The 24,958-nt window shown below is 43.6% G+C and overlaps 1 protein-coding gene across 1 annotated transcript in view; it reads right to left on the reverse strand.

Moving 5' to 3' along the window:
• Positions 1 to 24,958, reverse strand: part of LOC109894815 (A-kinase anchor protein 6) — a 180,977-nt gene that overhangs the window by 148,666 nt on the left and 7,353 nt on the right. The window contains exon 2 of the mRNA XM_031828242.1: positions 12,000 to 12,392. Within this exon, the coding sequence (XP_031684102.1) occupies positions 12,000 to 12,347 (348 nt within the window). The 5' untranslated portion in view covers positions 12,348 to 12,392. The remainder of the gene's footprint in view (positions 1 to 11,999; positions 12,393 to 24,958) is intronic.

Consider the following 24,958-nt stretch of genomic DNA (forward strand, 5'->3'; position numbering starts at 1 on the left):
GCCTTATTGTTATTATAAACTGGTTACCAATGTAATTAGAAGAGTAAAAATACATGTTTTGTCATGCCCGTGGTATACGGCATGATATGCCCATGGTATACAGCCAATCAGCAGTCAGGGCTCGAACCATCCAGTTTATAACAAATAACATTATTTACACGTTTTGCCATTGGCGCCCTCAGTAGTCACAGCTTACGTTGTAACGTAGCTTTTCCTTTGTGGAGCCTGAACTAACAGGGTCTTAATGTTGCTAAGTAAAGGTACGCAGCTAGCCAAACACCATAAACTAGCCTTTACCAGCAATACCAATGGAAGCACACACAACCTCACAAAGCCAGATCTGCATGCAAAAGCACACACACACACACACACACACACACACACACACACACACACACACACACACACACACACACACACACACACACACACACACACACACACACACACACACACAAACACACACACACACACACACACACTTGTTGCAGAGAGACATGAGATGGTTGAATTCCTGGGATTCTCCGCGGCGCTGGGATTACATCACTAGAAATACAGTTTTACAAACAGCTGCAAGCCACCTCGTTGAACACTGATCCTAGAGTATAAATAAAACTGTGGGAGTTTGAACTGTCTCCCACTGAGGCGTCTCTGTATGTCTGCGCCGGTGTGTGTGTGTGTGTGTGTGTGTGTGTGTGTGTGTGTGTGTGTGTGTGTGTGTGTGTGTGTGTGTGTGTGTGTGTGTGTGTGTGTGTGTGTGTGTGTGAGTGTGTGTGTGTGTGTGTGTGTGTATTGGAAAGTGTGTAATCACATTACTTGGCTGTATCACAGTTGTGTTTCTCTCTCTTCACATTAACACTGCGAACAAACACACACACACACACGTGCACACGCATGCGCACATGCACGCACATGCACACACACGCACACACACACACACACACACACACACACACACACACACACACACACACACACACACACACACACACACACACACACACACACACACACACACACACACACACACACACCACTCATACATGCAGCTGCTACATGCAGTTGCCAGGTCTAAGCGAGGCTCTATGACTGAGACTGGGTGATATAACAGCTATGTAACACCTAAGGGCAGTCTAAACATCGACTTCCCTTCACTCACATATTGTCTACATTAACAGCAGAATTCTTTCCAAACACACAATGAAAGTATCACTATAGTAACAACCTCCTTCATTTCTCACCCATCACCATGATGTCAAGTCTTGTAGCATAACAGATTGCTTAAGCGGTCCACTTAATCAAGTTATACGCAGAGGGTCAATCCTTTACTTGTATCTTTATCATAACTGTCATGGGCTGGCACCACCAGGGTCTATGTCCCATGGTTATAACTGAATAACTCTTCCATGATACAATGGCAAGGTCAGGACAAAGACAGGCCTCCTAAATATAGACAGCAGACAAGGGCAGAGATGCAGGAAGCGCAGGCTGGGATGATGGGGATAGATGGGGATAGATGGGGATAGATGGGGATAGATGGGGATAGATGCTAGAACGTAGTCTTTTTTAGCAGACCTTTAAACAGTCACAAAAGTAATCCTTGAAAGGGTAATGCAAAAATCAGGAGAGAAAATTAGATATGGAATGATGAATGGGCATCTGTGTGCTATAATTATTCATGGAGCTCTTACAGTTGAAGTCTGAAGTTTACATACACTTAGGTTGTATGAGTCATTAAAGTCATTAAAACAAATTTTTCAACCACTCCACAAATTTCTTGTTAACAAACTATAGTTTTGGCAAGTCAGTTAGGACATCTACGTTGTGCATGACACAAGTAATTTTTTCAAAAATTGTTTACAGACAGATTATTTCACTTATAATTCACTGTATCAAAATTCCAGTGGGTCAGAAGTTTACATACACTAAGTTGACTGTGCCTTTAAACAGCTTGGAAAATTCCAGAAAATGGTGTCATGGCATTATAAGCTTCTGATAGGCTAATTGACATAATTTGAGCCAATTGGAAGTGTACCTGTGGATGTATTTGAAGGCCTACCTTCAAACTCAATGCCTCTTTGCTTGACATCATAGGGAAATCAAAAGAAATCAGACAAGACCTCAGAAAATAATTGTGAAAATCATTGGGAGCAATATCCAAACGCCTGAAGGTACCACGTTCATCTGTACAAACAATAGTACACAAGTATAAACACCATGGGACCATGCAGCCGTCACACAACTCAGGAAGTTCTGTCTCCTAGAGATGAACTTACTTTGGTGCGAAAAGTGCAAATCAATCCCAGAACAACCGCAAAGGACCTTGTGAAGATGCTGGAGGAAACCGGTACATAAGTATCTATATCCACAGTAAAACAAGTCCTATATATATAACCTGAAAGGCCGCTCAGCAAGGAAGAAGCCACTGCTTCTTGGCAAAATGGCTTAAGGACAACAAAGTCAAGGTATTGGAGTGGCCATCACAAAGCCCTGACCTCAATCCTATAGAAAATTTGTGGGCAGAACTGAAAAAGTGTGTGCGAGCAAGGAGGCATACAAACCTGACTCAGTTACACCAGCTCTGTCAGGAGGAATGGGCCAAAATTCACCCCACTTATTGAGGGAAGCTTGTGGACGGCTACCCGAAACGTTAGACCCAAATAAAACAATTTAAAGGCAATGCTACCAAATACTAATTGAGTGGATGTAAACTTCTGACCCACTGGGAATGTGATGAAATAAGTAAAAGCTGAAATAAATCATTCTCTCTACTATTATTCTGACATTTCACATTCTTAAAATAAAGTGGTGAACCTAACTGACCTAAGATAGGGAATTTTTATTAGGATTAAATGTCAGAAATTGTGAAAAACTGAGTTTAAATATACACTGCTCAAAACAATAAAAGGAACACTTAAACAACACAATGTAAGTCAATCACACTTCTGTGAAATCAAACTGTAAACTTAGGAAGCAACACTGATTGACAATACATTTCACATGCTGTTGTGCAAATGGAATAGACAACGGGTGGAAATTATAGGCAATTAGCAAGACACCCCCAATAAAGGAGTGGTTCTGCAGGTGGTGACCACAGACCACTTCTCAGTTCCTATGCTTCCTGGCTGATGTTTTGGTCACTTTTGAATGCTGGTGGTGCTTTCACTCTAGTGGTAGCATGAGAGTCTACAACCCACACAAGTGGCTCAGGTAGTGCAGCTCATCCAGGATGGCACATCAATACGAACTGTAGCAAGAAGGTTTGCTGTGTCTGTCAGCGTAGTGTCCAGAGCATGGAGGCGCTACCAGGAGACAGGACAGTACATCAGGAGACGTGGAGGAGGCCGTAGGAGGGCAACAACCCAGCAGCAGGACCGCTACCTCCACCTTTGTGCAAGGAGGAGCAGGAGGAGCACTGCCAAAGCCCTGCAAAATGATCTCCAGCAGGCCACAAATGTGCATGTGTCTGCACAAACGGTCAGAAACAGACTCCATGAGGGTGGTATGAGGGCCTGACGTCCACAGGTGGGGGTTGTGCTTACAGCCCAACACCGTGCAGGACGTTTGGCATTTGCCAGAGAACACCAAGATTGGCAAATTCGCCACTGGTGCCCTGTGCTCTTCACAGATGAAAGCAGGTTCACACTGAGCACATGTGACAGACGTGACAGAGTCTGGAGATGCCGTGGAGAACGTTCTGCTGCCTGCAACATCCTCCAGCATGACCGGTTTGGCGGTGGGTCAGTCATGGTGTGGGGTGGCATTTCTTTGGTGGGCCGCACAGCCCTCCATGTGCTCGCCAGAGGTAGCCTGACTGCCATTAGGTACCGAGATGAGATCCTCAGACCCCTTGTGAGACCATATGCTGGTGCGGTTGGCCCTAGGTTCCTCCTAATGCAAGACAATGCTAGACCTCATGTGGCTGGAGTGTGTCAGCAGTTCCTGCAAGAGGAAGGCATTGATGCTATGGACTGACCCGCCCGTTCCCCAGACCTGAATCCAATTGATCACATCTGGGACATCATGTCTCGCTCCATCCACCAACGTCACGTTGCACCACAGACTGTCCAGGAGTTGGCGGATGCTTTAGTCCAGGTCTGGGAGGAGATCCCTCAGGAGACCATCCGCCACCTCATCAGGAGCATGCCCAGGCGTTGTAGGGAGGTCATACAGTGGAGGCCACACACACTACTGAGCCTCATTTTGGCTTGTTTTAAGGACATTACATCAAAGTTGGATCAGCCTGTAGTGTGGTTTTCCACTTTAGTTTTGAGTGTGACTCCAAATCCAGACCTCCATGGGTTGATCAATTTGATTTCCATTGATAATTTTGGTGTGATTTTGTTGTCAGCACATTCAACTATGCAAAGAAAAAAGTATTTAATAAGAATATTTCATTCATTCAGATCTAGGATGTGTTATTTTAGTGTTCCCTTTATTTTTTTGAGTAGTGTATTTGGCTAAGGTGTATGTAAACTTCTGACTTCAACTGTACATATAAACAGTAGTAGACAACAAACATTTCAGCATCAACATTCTTTGTGTACAATACAATTCAGTCAATTCAGATACAGTGCACATGATTCTATTTCAAAGTTAAAATATCAAAGTGAAGTTTCAAATTCAGTCAAAATCAATTGTCTGTCGGTCTTCAGATGTGCCACCTACTGGAATGATGAAAAGTGAATATTATAACATTGTAACATGTCCACCAAACCCCACTAGATGGCAGACTTTACCATTGAACCCAAACAGACATTGAATCAAAACAGACACGCTCATCCTGAAAGACCCAGTTAGAAATAGGAATAGTCCCCAGAATGCAGCTAACAGAATGTCCTGTGTCTGATGTTGTTACAGCATATTGCTTACAGTGGAGATGTTGGTCAGGTCTTGGGTTCTAACGGTATGTTTTAAATAGATGGAGGGAGATTTGAGGGGAGATTAAGAGATTTGACTGAAAGGCACAGAGGAGGAAATGAAACCTACTGGGCCAATAACAGGATTGGCAGATGAAAAAGCATGATGTCATCCCCTATAACAGCTGAGAGTGAGAAAGAGAGTGCTATAGAAATGCCTCTAAAGAGAAACGCATGACATGGATCATTTCTGATCGTCTCAAGATCAAACAGTAGATCAACCGCAATTCCCGCCATCTACATTTGAACCACAACGCTCATTTAAATAACTTCTATTCAATATATTTACAGCTTCATAACTGCATACTAGTTTCACCGCTACGGGTGTCCTCAAGAAACACATACCATATCAACAACGCAACGTCTTCATTGATGTTGTAAGACACCTTTGAGAGCAGCAAGACCATTGTACTCTTGTTTGAGGAGAAAATATTTAGCTGGGAACACAACGTTATCAATGACACACAGAGCAAGAGGCAGTGGAGCCCTGGCCAGGCAATACGTCAACTGGTCTGCGTCACTTTCTCATAGGAAGCCAACCACCGCAACAAAGAGATCAGTCACTCACTCTCACAACAAGGGCCTGTATCCACAATGCGTCTCATAGAGCTGATCTAGGGTCAGGTCCTCCTTGTCTTCTTCATCACGACGTGAAAGGCAAAACCGATCCTAGATCAGCGATCCTAGATCAGCGATCCTACTCTGAGACGCTTTGTGAATACGGGACCAGACACTGACTCAGGATGTCACATGTTCAGCATTCTCCAGACAGACAATGCACAGCTTCAGCTAGAGAATGGAGAGGTCTGTCTGTAAGCAAGCATGGGTGCATCCGAAATGGCACTCTGTTTCCTATATAGTGCACTACTTCCATTCCCTGGTCGAAAGTAGTGTACTACATGCCATTTCAGACCCAGGCACCGAGTTCAGCTAGATTATCCATCGACTGAAAGGTTGGGGAAGGTGGTCCAAAGTTTCAGGTCACCAGTGTGTCCTTTATAATGCCAAAGGTCAACGTGAAGGTTGGGACAGTCGGACTGACTACGCCTCTCTGACTGGTCCAAACACTGGAATACATGATGACTCAGCAGCACTAACAGGACAAATGAGGCACACACACACACGGACACACACACTCTCTCTCTTACTGCCTTTTCTTTCTCCCTGTGAATATTTCGGTGCGTAAACAGAGGTAACCTTACGAGAGGTGAATGCTCTTAGAGATGATGCTGCAGTTTGTGAGTGTGTGTGTTTGTGTGTGTGTTCTAACAGGAAGCCTTCCCTCTCTTTGTCACGCCAAAGGCATGTTTTATTCACAGTATTCAGAAACAGCAGAGAGGAGAGGAAGGGCTATATAAAGACCTCACACCATCAGGGAGACTAGCTAGCATCGTCCACTCTGTGTGTTTCACTTAGTCGCACAATAACATGGGCCTCGCCCCTCTCCCATTCCTGCAGCAGAAGTCTCAATGTTAGCTGTGATTATATAAGAGACACACACTGACCAAACTTTTGTTTTTAAAATAGCATAAAAAGGTATATTTTCTAAGCTATGTCTTTAGTGCGGATGCTCTATAAATGAAATGTAATCTCTATTATAATCTCTAAACTCTATTATCAGAGTGACATGGGCCTCTCCCATTTGTGCAGCTCAAGCCTCAAATGATAATCTATGACATGAATCTCAATCCCACATAAAATATGCCCAGTGATTAGCGGGAACATCTCAGCAGGTGGGGATGAGCAAGATAATAGCAGCCAGCCAGCCAGGCAGCCAGCCAGCCAGCCAGCCAGGCAGCACAGTATTAAGCCCCAGGGGTTAGCCACTGGAGAGCATCTCACTCTACCATAATGAATCTAGTAATAAACACCAGCATTTCCTCCTGCACTAAAACTGTTCACAAAGACTGCATTTTAACAAAGGACCGACTTTACTGTAGATCTAAAAGTTAATACTCAAAGATAGGCCTAATCAGTGCATTGATAAGAGAGATGGCCATTTGTCCATTCATGCTGAAGTGATATGAATTGAAAAGTGCAAAATTGACTGAATAGGGATTACATAATCCAAGACTAGTGTCATGACGCTGGCCTGGGGGTAGGTTTATGACAGTCATAAATACCTCCCCCCCCCCCTTTTTCCTCTCTCTACCCTACTGATGTGACTATTGAAAATCCCTTGGTTAACATAGAGATTCTGGGAACATCAGAAGGTGGGGGAAATGAATGTTCAGGTACTTAATGAATATAATGTCAGTTCGGTTGTCATGAGATGAGACATCATCAATGATAGGATGACATAAACTGTACAGTGGAAAGTCTACACATTATAGCTATCAGATTCACATGGAATTGTTTGAATATGAAATTATTTGTGAGGGGATGAAATGTGATTTTAGCTTCTAAAATGTGAGAATTGGGTTTTCATGAGTGAATTAGGCCCGACTCAGTGGCCCGCCCACGTGAAGAGACATTGGTTATAAACTATGAAACACGCCCTCCTCTCCCTTCCTATATAAAGCCTTGACGACAATATAATAGCGGTTCCAGGTACATTAGGATAACGATCCGATGTCAGAAGGATTCAGATAATAACTACAGAACGAAGCCAACCTCAGCGTGAGCTTTGGTTGCGAATGGTATGAACTTCGAACTCTTATTCACTACAGAAGTGATACCTCCTAGCCGTTGAGTTAGCAACAGCAGCTGCAAACGTGGGCTAGGAAAGAACAGACAGAGTATCCCGTCTACCACACAACAACGTTACTACAATGTATCCAATTCACCACCAGAGACTTTCTTCCGAGGACAGGAAGATCTCTGTTGGCCAACACGACCAGCATCTACGACCAACCTACCGAAGCGCAGATCAGAGTAAATATTTATTGCATTTTCCTTTTCCAAATGGGCGGTAATTTAGAATGCATAAGATTCTGTATTTACGATAGAGTAGCTGCCTACGGCCCGATAGAGACATCGCTTCTCCCTTTGTTCTTCAGTCTTCCTGCTCTTTCACTCAAACCCAACCCACTTTCTTTGTGTAACCAGCTGTCATATCTGTTCCGTCCGCTATGGATGTTTTCCTTTATGACATCATTTGTAATCAAGGTATGATTCATTTTGTGTATATGTAATTTTGTGTGATTAGTTAGGTATTTAGTAAATAAATAATTAAACCCAATTTTGTATTGCTCATTCAACTTGTTAGCCATGGTTTGTGAAGATAACCAAGAATTTACAACTTTCAGATGAGACTGAAATAAGGTCACGATTAATATTGACTGCTATTGATGTAAAATATTACTAGGTCTTTAAGAGTTTCTTCTGAAGGTAACAGCTCTATAAATATTATTTTGTGGCATGTCATATCACTTAATCCGGCATAGCCAAAGACACGACTCTAGGGTTAGGAAGGGATTATGGAAGGGTACAGTTTGAACAATTTAGGCATGGTCATTTCATTTGCCTTTGATCCTTCATGCAGGCACACTATTGACAAAGTATACATCCCAAATGGCACCCTATTCCCTATATAGTGCACTACTTTTGACCAGAGCCTTATGGTAAATCCTTTTTGACCAGAGCCCACATCCATCTATAAATACAGGTGTAATGCTGTTCCCCCCCATTAACACTATTCTAAGGCAACCGTCTTTTGTCAAAACAATAAATAGAATACTGTATACTTATGTAACCAAATCTACCATAATCCTTCTTCAGGATATTTTCAGGTAAATGTAGTAGCCTACCTATGATGCATCACTTCACGGAGATGATTCTAAACTAAAACACCTCAGTAATGTGTACACAGACACGGTATCAGGCATCTTTTCTACTTGAGACATTACATCATTCACATTGTGTGTCCTCTATATCCTTCATACAATCTAATACTCGTACTCAGTCTCTATATAGTGTACAGAGTGACAAGACTCCCCTTGAAGACGGTCTATTATGATTGAGAGGACACAGGCTGAAAAGAGATAAGTAACGTCCACCTATTAGCACCATTCATACCAACATTAGCCTACATCATCACGGTCTGTGGTGTCGCAAATGGCGTCTTATGGTGAGGTGATTAGGAGGAGGATTAGTGAGCAGGCACACTGACAGAAACCTTTCTATATATATATATATATATCACAGTCCACAGATGAGCTTTCAACACTGTCGGTCTGTTTGTGATATCCACACAGAGAGGAGAGAGACAGACCGGTGGTTTAGGTTGTACAACAGTTACGGGAGCGCCTGTCAATGTCTTCCAACTGTCTACCAACTGTCTGTCCTGTCTGAGTGTGTTTTGACTACTCTGATTATGACTGTTTTGCTGTACATGTTTGGCATTAGTATGGTATGACAACGATACTCAGGGGAGTTGGCTAAAAGCACATGTTGATTTGAACCAGACTTGAACAGACTAAAGACAGACTGGATATACTGTACATTACATCTAAGTTACCATGTTGAGAAGTACACTAGTAAGCAGTTTCTATACTTGTTACCATCCGGGAGTGTAATAGAAACAAGTCAGCAGAGTAGATTTCTGACATTTTGCACTAAAGTTTGGACACACCTACTCATTCAAGGGTTTTCTTTTGTTTTTACTATTTTCTCCATTGTACAATAATAGTGAAGACATCAATACTATGAAATAACACATGCACACTACCATTCAAAAGTATGGGGTCACTTAGAAATGTCCTTGTTTTTGAAAGAAAAGCAAAAAAAAATGTCCATTACAATAATATAAAATTGATCAGAAAAACAGTGTAGACATTGTTGATGTTGTAAATGACTATTGTAGCTGGAAACGGCAGATATCTTCATGGAATATCTACATAGGCGTACAGAGGCCCATTATCAGCAACCATCACTCCTGTGTTCCAAGGCCAGTTTTATTGCTTCTTTAATCAGGACAACAGTTTTCAGCTGTGCTAACATAATTGCAAAAGTGTTTTCAATTAGCCTTTAAAAATGATAAACTTGGATTAGCTAACACAACGTGCCATTGGAACACAGGAGTGAGGGTTGCTGATAATGGGCCTCTGTACGCCTATGTAGATATTCCATTAAAAATCTGCCGTTTTCAGCTACAAGAGTCATTTACAACATTAACAATGTCTACACTGTATTTCTGATCAATTTGATGTTATTTTAATGGACAAAAAATGTGCTTCTCTTTCAAAAACAAGGACATTTCTAAATGACCCCATACTTTTGAATGGTAGTGTATGTAATAACCAAAAAAGTGTTAAACAAATCCAACTATATTTTATATTTGGGATTCTTCAAATCTAGCCTCCCAATCTAGCCTTGATGACAGCTTTGCACACTCTTGGTATTCTCTCAACCAGCTTCTTGAGGTAGTCACCTGGAATGCATTTCAATTAACAGCTGTGCCTTGCTAAAAGATCATTTGTTTGAGCCAATTAGTTGTGTTGTGACAAGGTAGGGTTGGAATACAGAAGATAGCCCTATTTGGTAAAATACCAAGTCCATATTATGGCAAGAACGGCTCAAATAAGCAAAGAGAAACTGCAGTCCATCATTACTTTAAGAGATGAAGGTCAGTCAATCCGGACAATTTCAAGAACTTTGAAAGTTTCTTCAAGTGCAGTCGCAAAAACCATCAAGCGCTATGATGAAACTGGCTCTCATGAGGAGAGGACCGCCACAGGAAAGGAAGACTCAGAGTTACCTCTGCTGCAGAGGATAAGTTCATTAGAGTTACCAGCCTCAGAAATTGCAACCCAAATAAGGGCCCATAGGGCTCTGGTCAAAAGTAGTGCACTTGGGAATAGGGTGCCATTTGAGACTCACTTGGAGTCTTCCCAGTGCTTTGAGGCTGGCTGGCTGAACTAATTCTGTTCCTCCATTTCCTGTTTAATTAGAGGGTTGAGGGCTGGTCCACCATGACCTTCTAACAGAATCCAATAAGACCATCGGCTGATTGATCAGCCAGTCACTGATCAACCCAGTAGCCTACTTTCACCCTTATATTTTAGTCATGAAACAATAGCAACTTACAATCAATGCATTCAACTAAGGCAGATAAAACAACCACACAACAATCATTGCACGTAAAACTTTCTTCAAAATAGCTGCTATCTGCAAAATCATCAGCACACATCATCCACAGCCCCAGCCTGGACTGGCTGTGCTGGGGTAGGAGGGAGAAGGGATTCTCAACATTGATCTGAGGCTACGTCCCAAATGGCATCCTATTCCCTACATAGTGCTCCACCAGTCCAGCTCCAAGGCTACTGAGAAGGTACAGCTCCCCTCATTACATCTAATTACATCTTCCTCCTACAGGGTCACTATACTGGGACGTGATGTTGGACAAATCATTTTGTATTTTATTTTTTACTCTCGTACGGACTCGGGAGAGGCGAAGGTCGAGAGCCGTGCGTCCTCCAAAACACAACCCAACCAAGTCGCACTGATTGTTGACACAATGTCCACTTAAACCGGGAGCCAATGTGTCTGAGGAAACACCGTACACCTAGCGACCGTGTCAGTGTGCACTGCGCCCGGCCCGCCACAGGAGTCGCTAGTGCGCGATGGGACAAGGACATCCCAGCCGGCCAAACCCTCCCCTAACCCAGACGACGCTGGGCCAATTGTAAGCCGTCCCATGGGTCTCCCGGTCCTGGCCTGCTGTGACAGAGCCTGGATTTGAACCCAGAATCTCTAGTGGCACAGTTAGCACTGCAATGCAGTGCCTTAGACCACTGTGCCACTCGGGAAGCCAATTTTGGTCAATTCTGCACTTGACGGTGTTCTTTGCTAACCTGGTCCCAGATCAGTTTGTGCGGTCTGTTGTCTGGCAACGACAATGACCTCAGGACCAAGACAGCACAAACAGATCTGGACCGGGGCCCATATTCATAAAGGGTCTCAGAGTAGGAGTGCTGATCTCCCTGTCCATATAATCTTGTGAAAATGAAAATCAACCATAGATCACCATTGCCTTTCTGAGACACTTTGTGACCACGGGCCCAGGGTAGTTCCTTGCTACTAGGCCGTCTGAAACCAGAATATGAGATGAGAGTATATAGTGTGTGGAGGCCCACTCACCTTCAGCTGCACTAGATGCACGTCCACGTGTTTGTTGACTGAGTCCTGGTGGACAGAGTATGTGAGGTCCCGGACCCTCTCAGTAGTGGCCCTCAGCCACGTCTCGATCTCAGGCAGGTGCAGCACCACCTTCCAGTCCGCCCCCGTGTGCAGGGGAGGGGGCTTTTTGTTCTGATACCTCTGGGCCGGGTCCCTCTCCTGGGCCAGACCTTCCCCACAGAGACCACCCTGGCTGGGGCTGAGGCCTGCCTCCTCCTCCTCCTTAGGGCTGGACTCCAGGGTGGGCGTGACGGAGGTGATCATGGGCGAGATAGCCTCACAGGCCATGGGAGACACAGCAGCGATCATGGTGAATAACAGCTAGATCCTACAGCTAGATCCGTTCTCAATCAGCTGCAGAGAGACAGAGGGGGAGAGATGGATGAAGGGAGGTAAGGGAGGACAGGGCGGAAGGAAGGAAGGAAGGAAGGAGGGAAGGAAGAAAGGACAGAAACATTCATTAGTAACTGTAGAGCTGCCAGAGAATGTTTAATTTATACTGAGAGAAGCCAATTGGGTAATTTAAGATGCAAATCCATAAGCAGTTCCTTTCATGCTCTGCTGGGGAATAAATCAGCCATCGTGCTACAACCAGACGTCTAATATTAGCAGCTACAGATACCAATGAGAGCTTCTTAATCAGACAGCTCAGCTCGCTGTCTTGTGGGGGAGCGTATGACCATATTCTAATATTATCTTAAGACATGGGAAAAGTTAGACCCAACAATGTGCACAAACCGCCCACATTAACTGCCTAACTGTCTGACTGTCTGTCTGTGTCACGCCCTAACCTTAGAGAGCCTTGTTTATTCTCTATTTGGTTAGGTCAGGGTGTGACTTGGGTGGGCAAATCTATGTTTCTATTTCTTTGTTGACCTAGTATGGTTCCCAATCAGAGGCAGCTGTTTATCGTTGTCTCTGATTGGGGATCATACTTAGGCAGCCTGTTTTCCCACCTTAAGTTGTGGGATCTTGTTTTTGCATAGTTGCTGGTGAGCCTGCAGAACTTTACGTTCGTTTTGTATTTTTTTTCTTTTTTCGGGTGTCATTTAATAAAAAAGACAAATGTACGCCTACCACGCTGCACCTTGGTCTCATTCCAACGACGGACGTAACATCCCGCCACAAACGGACCAAGCAACGTGGTCAGGAGGAGAGGACATGACGGAAACCTGAGAGGCAGCCCCAAAATGTTGTTTTTTTCTGGGGGGGGGTCAGATGACGTGGGCGTCGGTGCTGAAGGGTGAGTCCGAGACCGAGGAGGGATTCTTGGACCGTTTGAGCGAGGAGTGGTTGACAGTGGAGAGGGACGAAAGAGTTTGCAGGGGTTGGAGTCTGGAGCAAGACAGTCGCTTTGAGGAGCGTGTGACCCTTCAGGCACCATGCTTTGCGGTTACACGTATCCACAGCCCGCATCCACCAGATTGTGCCGGCTCAGCGCTCCTGGTCTCTAGTGCGTCTCTTCGGCCCAGGATATCCTGCGCCGGATCTGCGCACGGTGTCTCCGGTGCGCCTTCACACCTGATTTATTCGCCATGACGTCTTCAATGAAATCGTTGAAAATACAACTTTCAAAATACTGCTGAGCGTAACAAGCGTCACAGCAACTCCTCTGATAGTCAAGGCGAGAATGGAGTTCGTTACATGTACATTTACAAACAAGGAATGGTGGTCCAACCCAAAACCATTACATACTGGCATTTACCTCAGCTCATTGGCTATCTACCCAGCTAGATTTCAAGAAGATCATTGGGCAGAAATACAAACAATCAACGAAGCTTCGCTAAAATTATTGGTGCGCAAGGTAGTCATTGCTCATTGTCTTCAAATCAGTTCACTTCGGTCAATACTCCCCGCAAAAAAAACTATCCCGTTTGGCTGTGTTGCAAACATCCAGAGGAATGCACTGAAACCAACCATGACTAGATAAACGATTGTTTACCGTGTGTAATTACGTCGAATGCTCCGTAAAAAAATTGATAGAGAGGGAATTCACGGCACAAACGGGTTACAAAATGTTTGGATTTAGGCTATAACAATGGATTTTATCAAAGAAAACGGCACTTCATTTGATCACTGGGACCCTCAGGAAGAGAAATAAGAGCAAGATATCATAATGTAAGTCATAATTTTACCTTCAGATGTGAATGTGTAAAAACTGTCATGGCGGAAAATGTTTTTGTTGTTGATTGCTCTTCTCAAACAAAAGCATGGTATTTGTTCTCTGTAATAGCTATTTTAAATCGGAAAACCTAGTTTGATTACCAAGATCCTAATCTTTTGAAGGATGTAAGACACTTGCATTTTCACTCTGAAATTTCCCCTGATGTTGATCCCTGTACGGGGATCGCAGCCATAAGAGGTTTTCAGGAGCCTTTTGGTCCTAGACTTGCCGTGCGGTAGCAGAGAGAACAGTCTATAACTTGGGTGACTGGAGTATTTAACAATTTTTTGGGCCTTCCTCTGACACCACCTAGTATATTTGTCCTGGAGGTCAGGAAGCTTGGCCCCAGTGATGTACTGGGCCACACGCACTACCCTCTTTAGCGCCTTATTATCAGATGCTGAGCAGTTGCCATACCAGGCGGTGATGCAACCGGTCAGGATGTTCTCGATGGTGCAGCTGAATAACTGTTTGAGGATCTGAGGACCCATGCTAAATCTTTTCAGTCTCCTGAGGGGAAAAAGGTGTTGTTGTGCCCTCTTCACAACTGTCTTGGTGTGTTTGGACCATGACAGTTTGTTGGCGATGTGGACACCAAGGAACTTGAAACTCTCGACCCGCTCCACTTCAGTCCCGTCGATGTTAATGAGGGGCCTGTTCGGCCTTCCTTTTCCTATAGTCCACGATCAGCTCCTATGTCTTGCTGACATCGAGAGAGAGGTTGATGTCCTGGCAGTCTCTGACATCCTCCCTATAGGCTGTCTCATCATTGTGTCGTTAGCAAACTTAATGATGTGGTTGGAGTCGTGTTTGGCCACGCAGTCGTCAATTGCTCGACTATGATCTCCTCGGCCACAACATCAAAATTAATGACAGATTTGTTGAGTTACCTTAGATTAATTGACTTTTGAGGAAATGTATAATGGCTATGGTGTCTCAAAATGGACAAACAGTACTATTGCCGTTTTTTTCTAGTTTTTCAAGCAAATGTGTTTTAAGGGAGTATGAGAGCACACTTGTTCGGTTCGTCTAGCCGCCAGCCGAACTGAAGCTTGCTGACGCCTTTACAGAGGAGGAACAGGAACCGGAATCTTCCCCTTATCCTGTCGTTGGTTCTCCTCTCCTCCTAACAGCTGGGCACTCCGTACCATCTTAAACAGCTGGGGAGACAGTTACTGACTGACTGACTGACTGACTGACTGACTGACTGACTGTTGTTGCTGCTAGTACAATCAAAGAGAATTATAGAGGGGACAGTGATTGAAGATGCAGTCAAGGATCTTAAGCACAACTAATTCATAACATATTGTACAAATTGGATTCGTAACATAGCATACGAATTGCAAAATATATATATATATATATATATATATATCTATATATATATATGTATACAGTGCCTTGCAAAAGTATTCATACCCCCTGGAATTCTTCACATTTTATTGTGGGATTTAAAAAAAAAATGTCAACAATCTACACAAAATACTCTTACGTTAAAGTGGAAGAAAATGTGATTTAAAAAAAAAAGATTGATATAAATTAAATAAGTATTCAGCTTCCTGAGTCAATACATGTTAGAATCATCTTTGGCAGTGATTACAGCTGTGAGCTTCTTGGGTAAGTCTTTAAGAGCTTTACACACTTGGATTGGGCAATATTAGACCATTATTCTTTTCATCATTCTTCAAGCTCTGTCAAGGTGTTGGATTGGAGATCATGGCTATAGACAGCAATTCAAGTCTTGTCATAGATTTTCAAGCAGATTAAGTCAAAACTATAACTTGGCATCTCACTGTCTTCTTTGTAAGCGACTCCAGTGTAGATTTGGCCTTGTGTTGTAGGTTACTGTCCTGCTGAAAGGTGAGAATGCTGATCATTGACTACAGCTCAACACCACAATGCCCACAAAGCTCATTACTAGGTTAAGGATCCTGGGACTGACGGGATGCCCCCAGGTGGGTAGGCAATAACACATCAGCCACGCTGATCGTCAACAATGGGGCCCCTCAGGGCGTGTCAAGAAGCAGCGCGGCTTGGTTGGGTTGTGTTTCAAAGGACGCACGGCTCTCAACCTTCGCATCTCCCGAGTCCGTACGAGAGTTGCGGCGATGAGACAAGACTGTAACTACCAATTGGATACCACGAAATTGGGGAGAATTATTTATTTTTTAATTCAAAAATAATAAAATAATAACAATAAAAAGATGTAAAAAACGTACTTTCTACCATCTGAAAATACCTCTCATCTTTTGTGACAACTGTATCCTCTCCTTCAGTGTTGATCTAAGCATGTAATTATGTTGACATCATTGATCTACAAGTCATTTTGTATGCCGAAGAACCCCAGGCAATATCCGTAGCCTAGTCAAACACGGACCAACGAGAGGTCGGCATATTCCTGATCTGGCACACCTGCGCATCACCTTCAGCATTCAAATGTTTGTAAAATGGCTTGCTCAATAGTAGGCTTTATTCCTTGACAACCAATATAATTTGCCAGGTAATTTTTTATCAAATGCAGTGTTTAAAATGGTGTTTTACCGGAATAAAAGTAGCCTAAGCTACTACCAGAGACACAACTCTCATCTGGCGATAGGTAGGCTACATGCTATAGGAAGGCTACATGCTATAGGAAGGCTACATGCTATAGGAAGGCTACATGCTATAGGAAGGCTACATGCTATAGGAAGGCTACATGCTATAGGAAGGCTACATGCTATAGGAAGGCTACATGCTATAGGAAGGCTACATGCTATAGGAAGGCTACATGCTATAGGAAGGCTACATGCTATAGGAAGGCTACATGCTATAGGAAGGCTACATGCTGTTCGGGGCTTTATTTTGATTATTCAGCTTCACCATCAGCAATGGTTTTGGTAGTTTTGCTTTAAACAATCGATATTGTTTCCCTTATGGCTCAGCTCAGGCGCCTACACACACACACGCACACATCCACTGAGCCGCATATTTTAATTTCGAATGGAAAATGAACGTGTTTATGCAACAAATGTTAGTGCTATATTAACTTGCATCGATTCGTTCCTCTAATCAAACCAAATCACTTCAAACTAAAACGTATGGTTCCTGTATCGTGTCGGAGTCCATGTATCTAGATAAGTATGGAATCATCTTCAAAGGGAAAGATACACATCCCTACGTGGAAGGTCATATTACAGTGGTCTAAATGAACCTCGTCTCTCTAAATGATTCCTAGGCTTAACATCTAATACCTAATATATTTGACCTATAGAAGGCACTAGATTATATCCCAGTCATCATTAACAATGTGCTCCTGTGTATGACACGTTTCTTCTTGTATTACAAACCCACCAAACCTTAAAGCCACGCTTCTAAATCTGTACATAACCTCAAATAGTGGGTCATCAACAAACATGTAAACAATGGAGCAGACCCTATCTCCTCTATCGTCAAATTATATCACTGTATGTACAACTAAATATTATATAGACTGATCACATCAGTCCATGTGGCAGTGATTAACAATATTGTCCAAAAGATTAACTTTCCTCTACACCAGTACAGCAGAGCAGTGTGATTGGAAACAACATTAGTTCATAGAATAGAGAAACACAACAGTACGTCACTGGAAATCAATGGCTTGGATGAGGAGACGCATCCTGCTGCTTTATTATGAAACTATTACAGTGAGAGGCCTCCCATCTACCAATGAGAAGTCATTATGCGCTGACTGATGGCTCAACCTACCAATAAGAAGTGGCTCACACGATAAAAGGATGACTCAATTCTGCATCTGTATTACCCTCCTGACCTTTCAGTCTCATCTGGAAATATCACTCTGCTCATCCTGGAGATGACAAAGCCGTTTTATTGCTGCTGCTGCCTCTGCTGCTACTGATACACATGCACGTGCGCGCGCACAAGCACACACGAATGCACATACACAAACGCGTGCACGCATGGATGCACATACACACACACACAGGGCCAGACAGAGAGACCTTGTAAATATAAATCAATTCCACCCACCTCTCTCATCTCTCTATTCTCCCTCACCTTCTCCCTCTCTCATCTCTCTATTCTCCCTCACCTTCTCCCTCTCTCATCTCTCTATTCTCCCTCACCTTCTCCCTCTCTCATCTCTCTATTCTCCCTCACCTTCTCCCTCTCTCATCTCTCTATTCTCCCTCACCTTCTCCCTCTCTCATCTCTCTATTCTCCCTCACCTTCTCCCTCTCTCATCTCTCTATTCTCCCTCACCTTCTCCCTCTCTCATCTCTCTATTCTCCCTCACCTTCTCCCTCTCTCATCTCTCTATTCTCCCTCACCTTCTCCCTCTCCTTCTCTCTATTCTCCCTCACCTTCTCCCTCTCTCATCTCTCTATTCTCCCTCACCTTCTCCCTCTCTCATCTCTCTATTCTCCCTCACCTTCTCCCTCTCCTTCTCTCTATTCTCCCTCACCTTCTCCCTCTCTCATCTCTCTATTCTCCCTCACCTTCTCCCTCTCTCATCTCTCTATTCTCCCTCACCTTCTCCCTCTCTCATCTCTCTATTCTCCCTCACCTTCTCCCTCTCCTTCTCTCTATTCTCCCTCACCTTCTCCCTCTCTCATCTCTCTATTCTCCCTCACCTTCTCCCTCTCTCATCTCTCTATTCTCCCTCACCTTCTCCCTCTCCTTCTCTCTATTCTCCCTCACCTTCTCCCTCTCTCATCTCTCTATTCTCGCTCACCTTCTCCCTCTCTCATCTCTCTATTCTCCCTCACCTTCTCCCTCTCTCATCTCTCTATTCTCCCTCACCTTCTCCCTCTCTCATCTCTCTATTCTCCCTCACCTTCTCCCTCTCTCATCTCTCTATTCTCCCTCACCTTCTCCCTCTCTCATCTCTCTATTCTCCCTCACCTTCTCCCTCTCTCATCTCTCTATTCTCCCTCACCTTCTCCCTCTCTCATCTCTCTATTCTCCCTCACCTTCTCCCTCTCTCATCTCTCTATTCTCCCTCACCTTCTCCCTCTCTCATCTCTCTATTCTCCCTCACCTTCTCCCTCTCTCATCTCTCTATTCTCCCTCACCTTCTCCCTCTCTCATCTCTCTATTCTCCCTCACCTTCTCCCTCTCTCATCTCTCTATTCTCCCTCACCTTCTCCCTCTCTCATCTCTCTATTCTCCCTCACCTTCTCCCTCTCTCATCTCTCTATTCTCGCTCACCTTCTCCCTCTCTCATCTCTCTATTCTCGCTCACCTTCTCCCTCTCTCATCTCTCTATTCTCGCTCACCTTCTCCCTCTCTCATCTCTCTATTCTCCCTCTCTCATCTCTCTATTCTCCCTCACCTTCTCCCTCTCTCATCTCTCTATTCTCCCTCACCTTCTCCCTCTCTCATCTCTCTATTCTCCCTCACCTTCTCCCTCTCTCATCTCTCTATTCTCCCTCACCTTCTCCCTCTCCTTCTCTCTCCCTCTCCCTGTATTCGCTATCTCCCTCCATTCTCTCTCCCTCTCCTTCTCGCTCTCCCTCTCCTTCTCGCTCTCCCTCTCTCCCTCTCTTCCTCTAACGATCTGTCTACCCCCCTCCATCTCTCATCAATCTCTCACACAGACATGGTACAATGCTAACACTCCTGTCCATGCGCGAAGAACTGCACAGGCAGCAATTTATGCCTCTGGTCTGACAGCATCCATTTTGCTCTTCATTCCACCCTGAGGTCCATCTACAATGAGGACATTAAGTAAAGCACCTTGAGAAGCGCTCCTTCCCGACTGAGCATCACATATGAACACATACTATTGGCAGCTAGAATAGCACTGAGCTAAAACACAGTCACACACACACACACACATAATAACATCCAGAGGCAGTGCAGCTGACACAATTCCGTTCACGGGCTACACACTCTCCTGACAAAAGAATTCCAGGCCCGACAATGAGGGATCCCATACCACAGATGTGCTAAGTCCACTGACCATATGGCCCAGCATACCTCCTTTCAAACCCTCGGCCCAAAAAAGGAAATCCCATGAGAAGTCGAGCAGAGCTTACCGAGTTCCATGTGAGGATAAATAGAGAGAGGCCAGGCAACATCAGGTTCCAGATAAGAGTATCCAATCCCTCTGTTTGTCAGACTGACAGTCAGCCTGCCTCTCTGCCAGGCCAGAGTGACAGACACTGCTTAGCACTGCCCTCAGCCATGTGGTCGTGTGAGTCTGAGTGAGTGAGAGAAAGAGAATCTCTGCAAGTCCAAGCCACTCCCATTTGAAACCTCCATGCTTCCTCTCTCTATCTCTCTCTCTCTCAATTCAATTCAATTCAATTCAAGGGCTTTATTGGCATGGGAAACATGTGTTAACATTGCCAAAGCAAGTGAGGTAGACAACATACAAAGTGAATATATAAAGTGAAAAACAACAAAAATTAACAGTAAACATTACACATACAGAAGTTTCAAAACAGTAAAGACATTACAAATGTCATATTATATATATATATATACAGTGTTTTAACAATGTATAAATGGTTAAAGGACACAAGATAAAATAAATAAGCATAAATATGGGTTGTATTTACAATGGTGTTTGTTCTTCACTGGTTGCCCTTTTCTCGTGGCAACAGGTCACTCTCTCTCTCTCTATCTCTCTCCATCTCTCTCTCTCCTCCCCTGCCTCTTGACAGTAACAGCCCATGTCAAAGGTTTCTGCCGAGGCTATTTATTATGACACCCCTGAGATGATGCTGAGGGGGACAGTATGGAACTCACTGGTGTTCATGTATACCTGTCTTTTCTACTCCGCTCTCTGTATAGTTGACCTACTAAAAACACCAGGCGTTGTGTTGTTATGGGGGTAGCCTTAGCCTAAGCTAGATATTGACTGGGAGCCAGAACATGGAAGGGGTCAAAGTAAATAGAGCTTGTAAATCAGAGCCTATTAGCTAATCATTGGTCAGGCACCGACATCCTGTCTGCCTGCATAACCTCATCCTTTAAGTCATTTTATTACTGTCTTACTGGGCCGGATGAGAATTGGACCACTTTGACTCCATCCCTGTGATTCATATGGATGTCTATGAGCTAAGACTTGTGTCATCAACACCATCATAATCATCCTCACTAAGCTTGATTTGCTGAATGAGGCCCTGTCTCACTCTGAGCTGTATGCTGCCTTGCAGAGTCAGGAAACGACCAGCCTCAACCTCTTGAAGGGCTCATAACCACAGATCTAGTATTAGATTACCTTAACACCAATCTAAATCTGAACCGTTAAGGACTTTAAACAACAGCTGATCTTAGATCAGCATCTAAAAGGGCTCATAACCACAGATCTAGTATTAGATTACCTTAACACCAATCTAAATCTGAACCGTTAAGGACTTAAAACAAAAGCTGACCTTAGATCAGCATCTAAAAGGCAACTTTGTTTTTCCTACTGTATAGTAGGATTGCCAATGTTGGGCATAAAGACAAAGGAGGACATAGATAGAACCAGTGTGAGCACTGCAGCATATTAGGCTTCAGGGCAGTCAGTGGGCATGGTACTAACAATTACCAAGCCTCATTAAGAATACAATAAGGCTTTTGTTTCTGCTTATGTTGCCCTCACATCTTGAACAAACTACAATTACATAGTTATTAATTTAATGTGTACACTTTCATAGGCTACAAATCATCCAAAACTAACAACAAGTGAGTGAGTGAGTGAGTGAGTGAGTGAGTGAGTGAGTGAGTGAGTGAGTGAGTGAGTGAGTGAGTGAGTGAGTGTGTGTGTGTGTTTGTGTGTGTGTGAGAGTACTATTCTTTGTGACAGTCACTGTAAACTAGGCCTTATCACCATTTCTGATTCATCTGCAAAACTCTGTCCCTTAATGATTCAATTAGCAGTCCCTAAATTTGTCACCCTCTCGTTCCCCTGGCTTCTGCCAAATGCAAATGACAGGCCTGTCATGTTCAGTGTTCATGCAGTGACATGGAATCAGCCGAGGGGTAAAAACAACAACGTGCCAACAATAACAATAACAGTATACTGCAGCGTTGGAATAGACAAGCCTGTCATCAAAACGCATTACCCCTGTGACAGAGAAGGTTGCTTGAAACCCCTTTCACACACATGTATTAGACTATTTAACACTGAATCAAGAACAATAACCAGGATATGATCAGATTTAGTCTATAGAGAACAAATGTGAGCCCAGGACCAAGGCAAGCTCTCTAACATGCTTGTAATGCACATTTTAGAGTGGTATTTTATTGTCCCCAGCACAAGGTGCACCTGTGTAATGCTCATGCTTTTTAATCAGCTTATTGGTCTGCCACATCTGTCAGGTGCATGGATTATCTTGGTAAAGGCAAAATGCTCACTAACAGGGATGTAGATACATTTGTGCACAACATTATAGAGAAAAAAGCTTTTGGGGATATTTTATTACAGCTCATGAAACATGTGACCAACACTTTACATGTTGGGTTCATATTTTTGTTCAGTATATATCATTAATAAGCACATATGAGACAGCTGCCCATCAAACAGCCATAAGCTGTCCCAAATACCACCCTATTCCCTTTATAGTGCACAACTTTCAACCAGGGCCAACAGGGTCAAAAGTAGTGCACTATTCAGGGAATATGGTGCCACTAGGGACATATTCAAAATCTTTTCCTATGGGTTCTAGCAGCATAAAACCACCCTGGAGTGATGAGAGAAACCCTACACCAGAGCACCTTGGTGGGAGTTGAATCCCCCATGTCTCTGTTGTCTTCAATAGCAGCAGAGTGCAGTTACAGTAAAGCCTGTAACATCGACATTAAGCCCCTTTAATTGCATTTCAAACCGATTTCCAGTCCACCCATGATTCACAAATGCATGGCTACAGCATCACTTGGGTTACGTAATATGGGGCTGATTTCCAAAGCATCACCCAGAGATGTGTAGGCCATAGTGGCTATGACAAGGCAGAGGAGACTATGGCTCAGTATGGTGGTGAGCAAGCAGGCACATCATGACCTATTATCCAATAGTACACTGAAACTTATGGGTGATACATCTAACTCTAGAGGTAATATGGAAATAAGGCCACACATTTTCTTTAAATTTTATGCATAATGAATTCAAAGATATTGAAATTTCGGGGGCATCAGTTCCCCTTCAAATAAAATATCTAGTGAACACTGTTGCAGGCTTGGAGAGTAACACCAGGGTCATGTTCAGTAGGCCACAATGTAGAACAATATTTTGCAATAGAAAACCATTTGTATTGGACAATTCATGCAGTACCTCCTCGTTTCACTAAGTTTCGAAACTATCTCTCTAGTGAACACAACCCGGTCACAAGCTGTTGGGAATAGGGATCCCACAGGGAACATGTGGGGACTATTATCCTGTCAGGATCTCTCTGTGGCCCAGGCAGTCCAGGACAGATTAATCATTTACTATTCATGAGGAAGATATGTTACATGTCCTATGGCACCCAAAATGAATCATAACATTCAGAGGGAACAAACACTGGATTCTACAATGATAATGCAAGGGCACAGTTGTTTTGTTGCTCCTTTAATAAATTCAATTTCAGCAGCTTGCTATAATATAGCTGAACACAGTACAGAGCATAAGTGTTTCAAAGCTAATGCATGTATAGCTACTAACCAGCTAGCACAAAACGTTCAGATATGTTTCTTAGAGCTGGGTGAGAGCATGGTTGCCCTAAGGTTATTTTGCATACAACCTTCCCAAAAGGTTCTGGGAATGGTGCAGGATGGTTCTATTTAAAGTCATATTCTCAGAACATTAAGAAAACTTTCCATAAAAACCACAAGAAAACATTAGTAAAATCCTAAGAATGCTATTTAAAAACATATACATTCCGTTCTCAGTGTCACCAAACTCTCTCTAGCCTCTATCTTGTTAAGTGTGTTCAGGTGTGTTGGCCGTGCCCACTAATTGGCCACACCTGATCTTAATAAGTGCTTGTTTACTTTGAAATGGGGTCTGTTTGAATAGACTTAAATGAAAAACAGGAACATGGCTCAGGTAGGAAAAAAAGATGGCGGAGGCGGGTGATGGAGTGGATTCTGAATCTAATGGTGGTAAAATCAAGGAGAATTGGAATATTGTCCAAAAGAAAGGAAAACTGAGCAAAGTAGAGTACAGTGATGATGATGTCACAAAGTATCTTGTAGGAGTACGGTGTGTAAATGAGGAGCAGCTGAGCGAATTACCCATCTAGAGGAATCAATTTGAGATATGCAAACTGGTGGAGAGAGTGCTGGGTAGAGTGAAGGCTGTGAGGATCACGAGAGGCGGGTTGGTTTAGATTTTTTGTGCTTCTGAGGATCAGAAGAAAAGTGTGTTGCATCTCAACCGATTTGATAAGTTTGAAGTGTCGTGTGTGTGTGTCTCTCTCTCTCTCTCTCTCTCTCTCTCTCTCTCTCTCTTAGGAACAGGATACCCCTCGAGGGGGTTATATCTGGAGTCTCGTGGGAAGTAGATGTTGAAGAGATGAAGAATATTCCTGGAGTGATTGATGCACGTTGGATGAATCGTGTGGTGAATGAAGAAAAAGTGTTTTGTCTAACTGGTTTTTGTTTGTTGATATGGAGTCTCCCTACTCAAGTGTAGTTAGGGTATATTAACTACAGAGTCAGAGCATTCATCCCAAGACCAATGCAGTGTGATCATTGTAAAGCTTTTGGTCATGTATCAAGTGTTTGCAGAAGGGAGAAGCCGAGATGTCAAGTTGTGGAAAAGATCACGTGATGAAAATGTGACATGTTGCAACTGTGGTGGGAACCA

This window comes from Oncorhynchus kisutch, linkage group LG7, assembly GCF_002021735.2.
Source record: "Oncorhynchus kisutch isolate 150728-3 linkage group LG7, Okis_V2, whole genome shotgun sequence".
Lineage (NCBI taxonomy): Eukaryota > Metazoa > Chordata > Actinopteri > Salmoniformes > Salmonidae > Oncorhynchus > Oncorhynchus kisutch.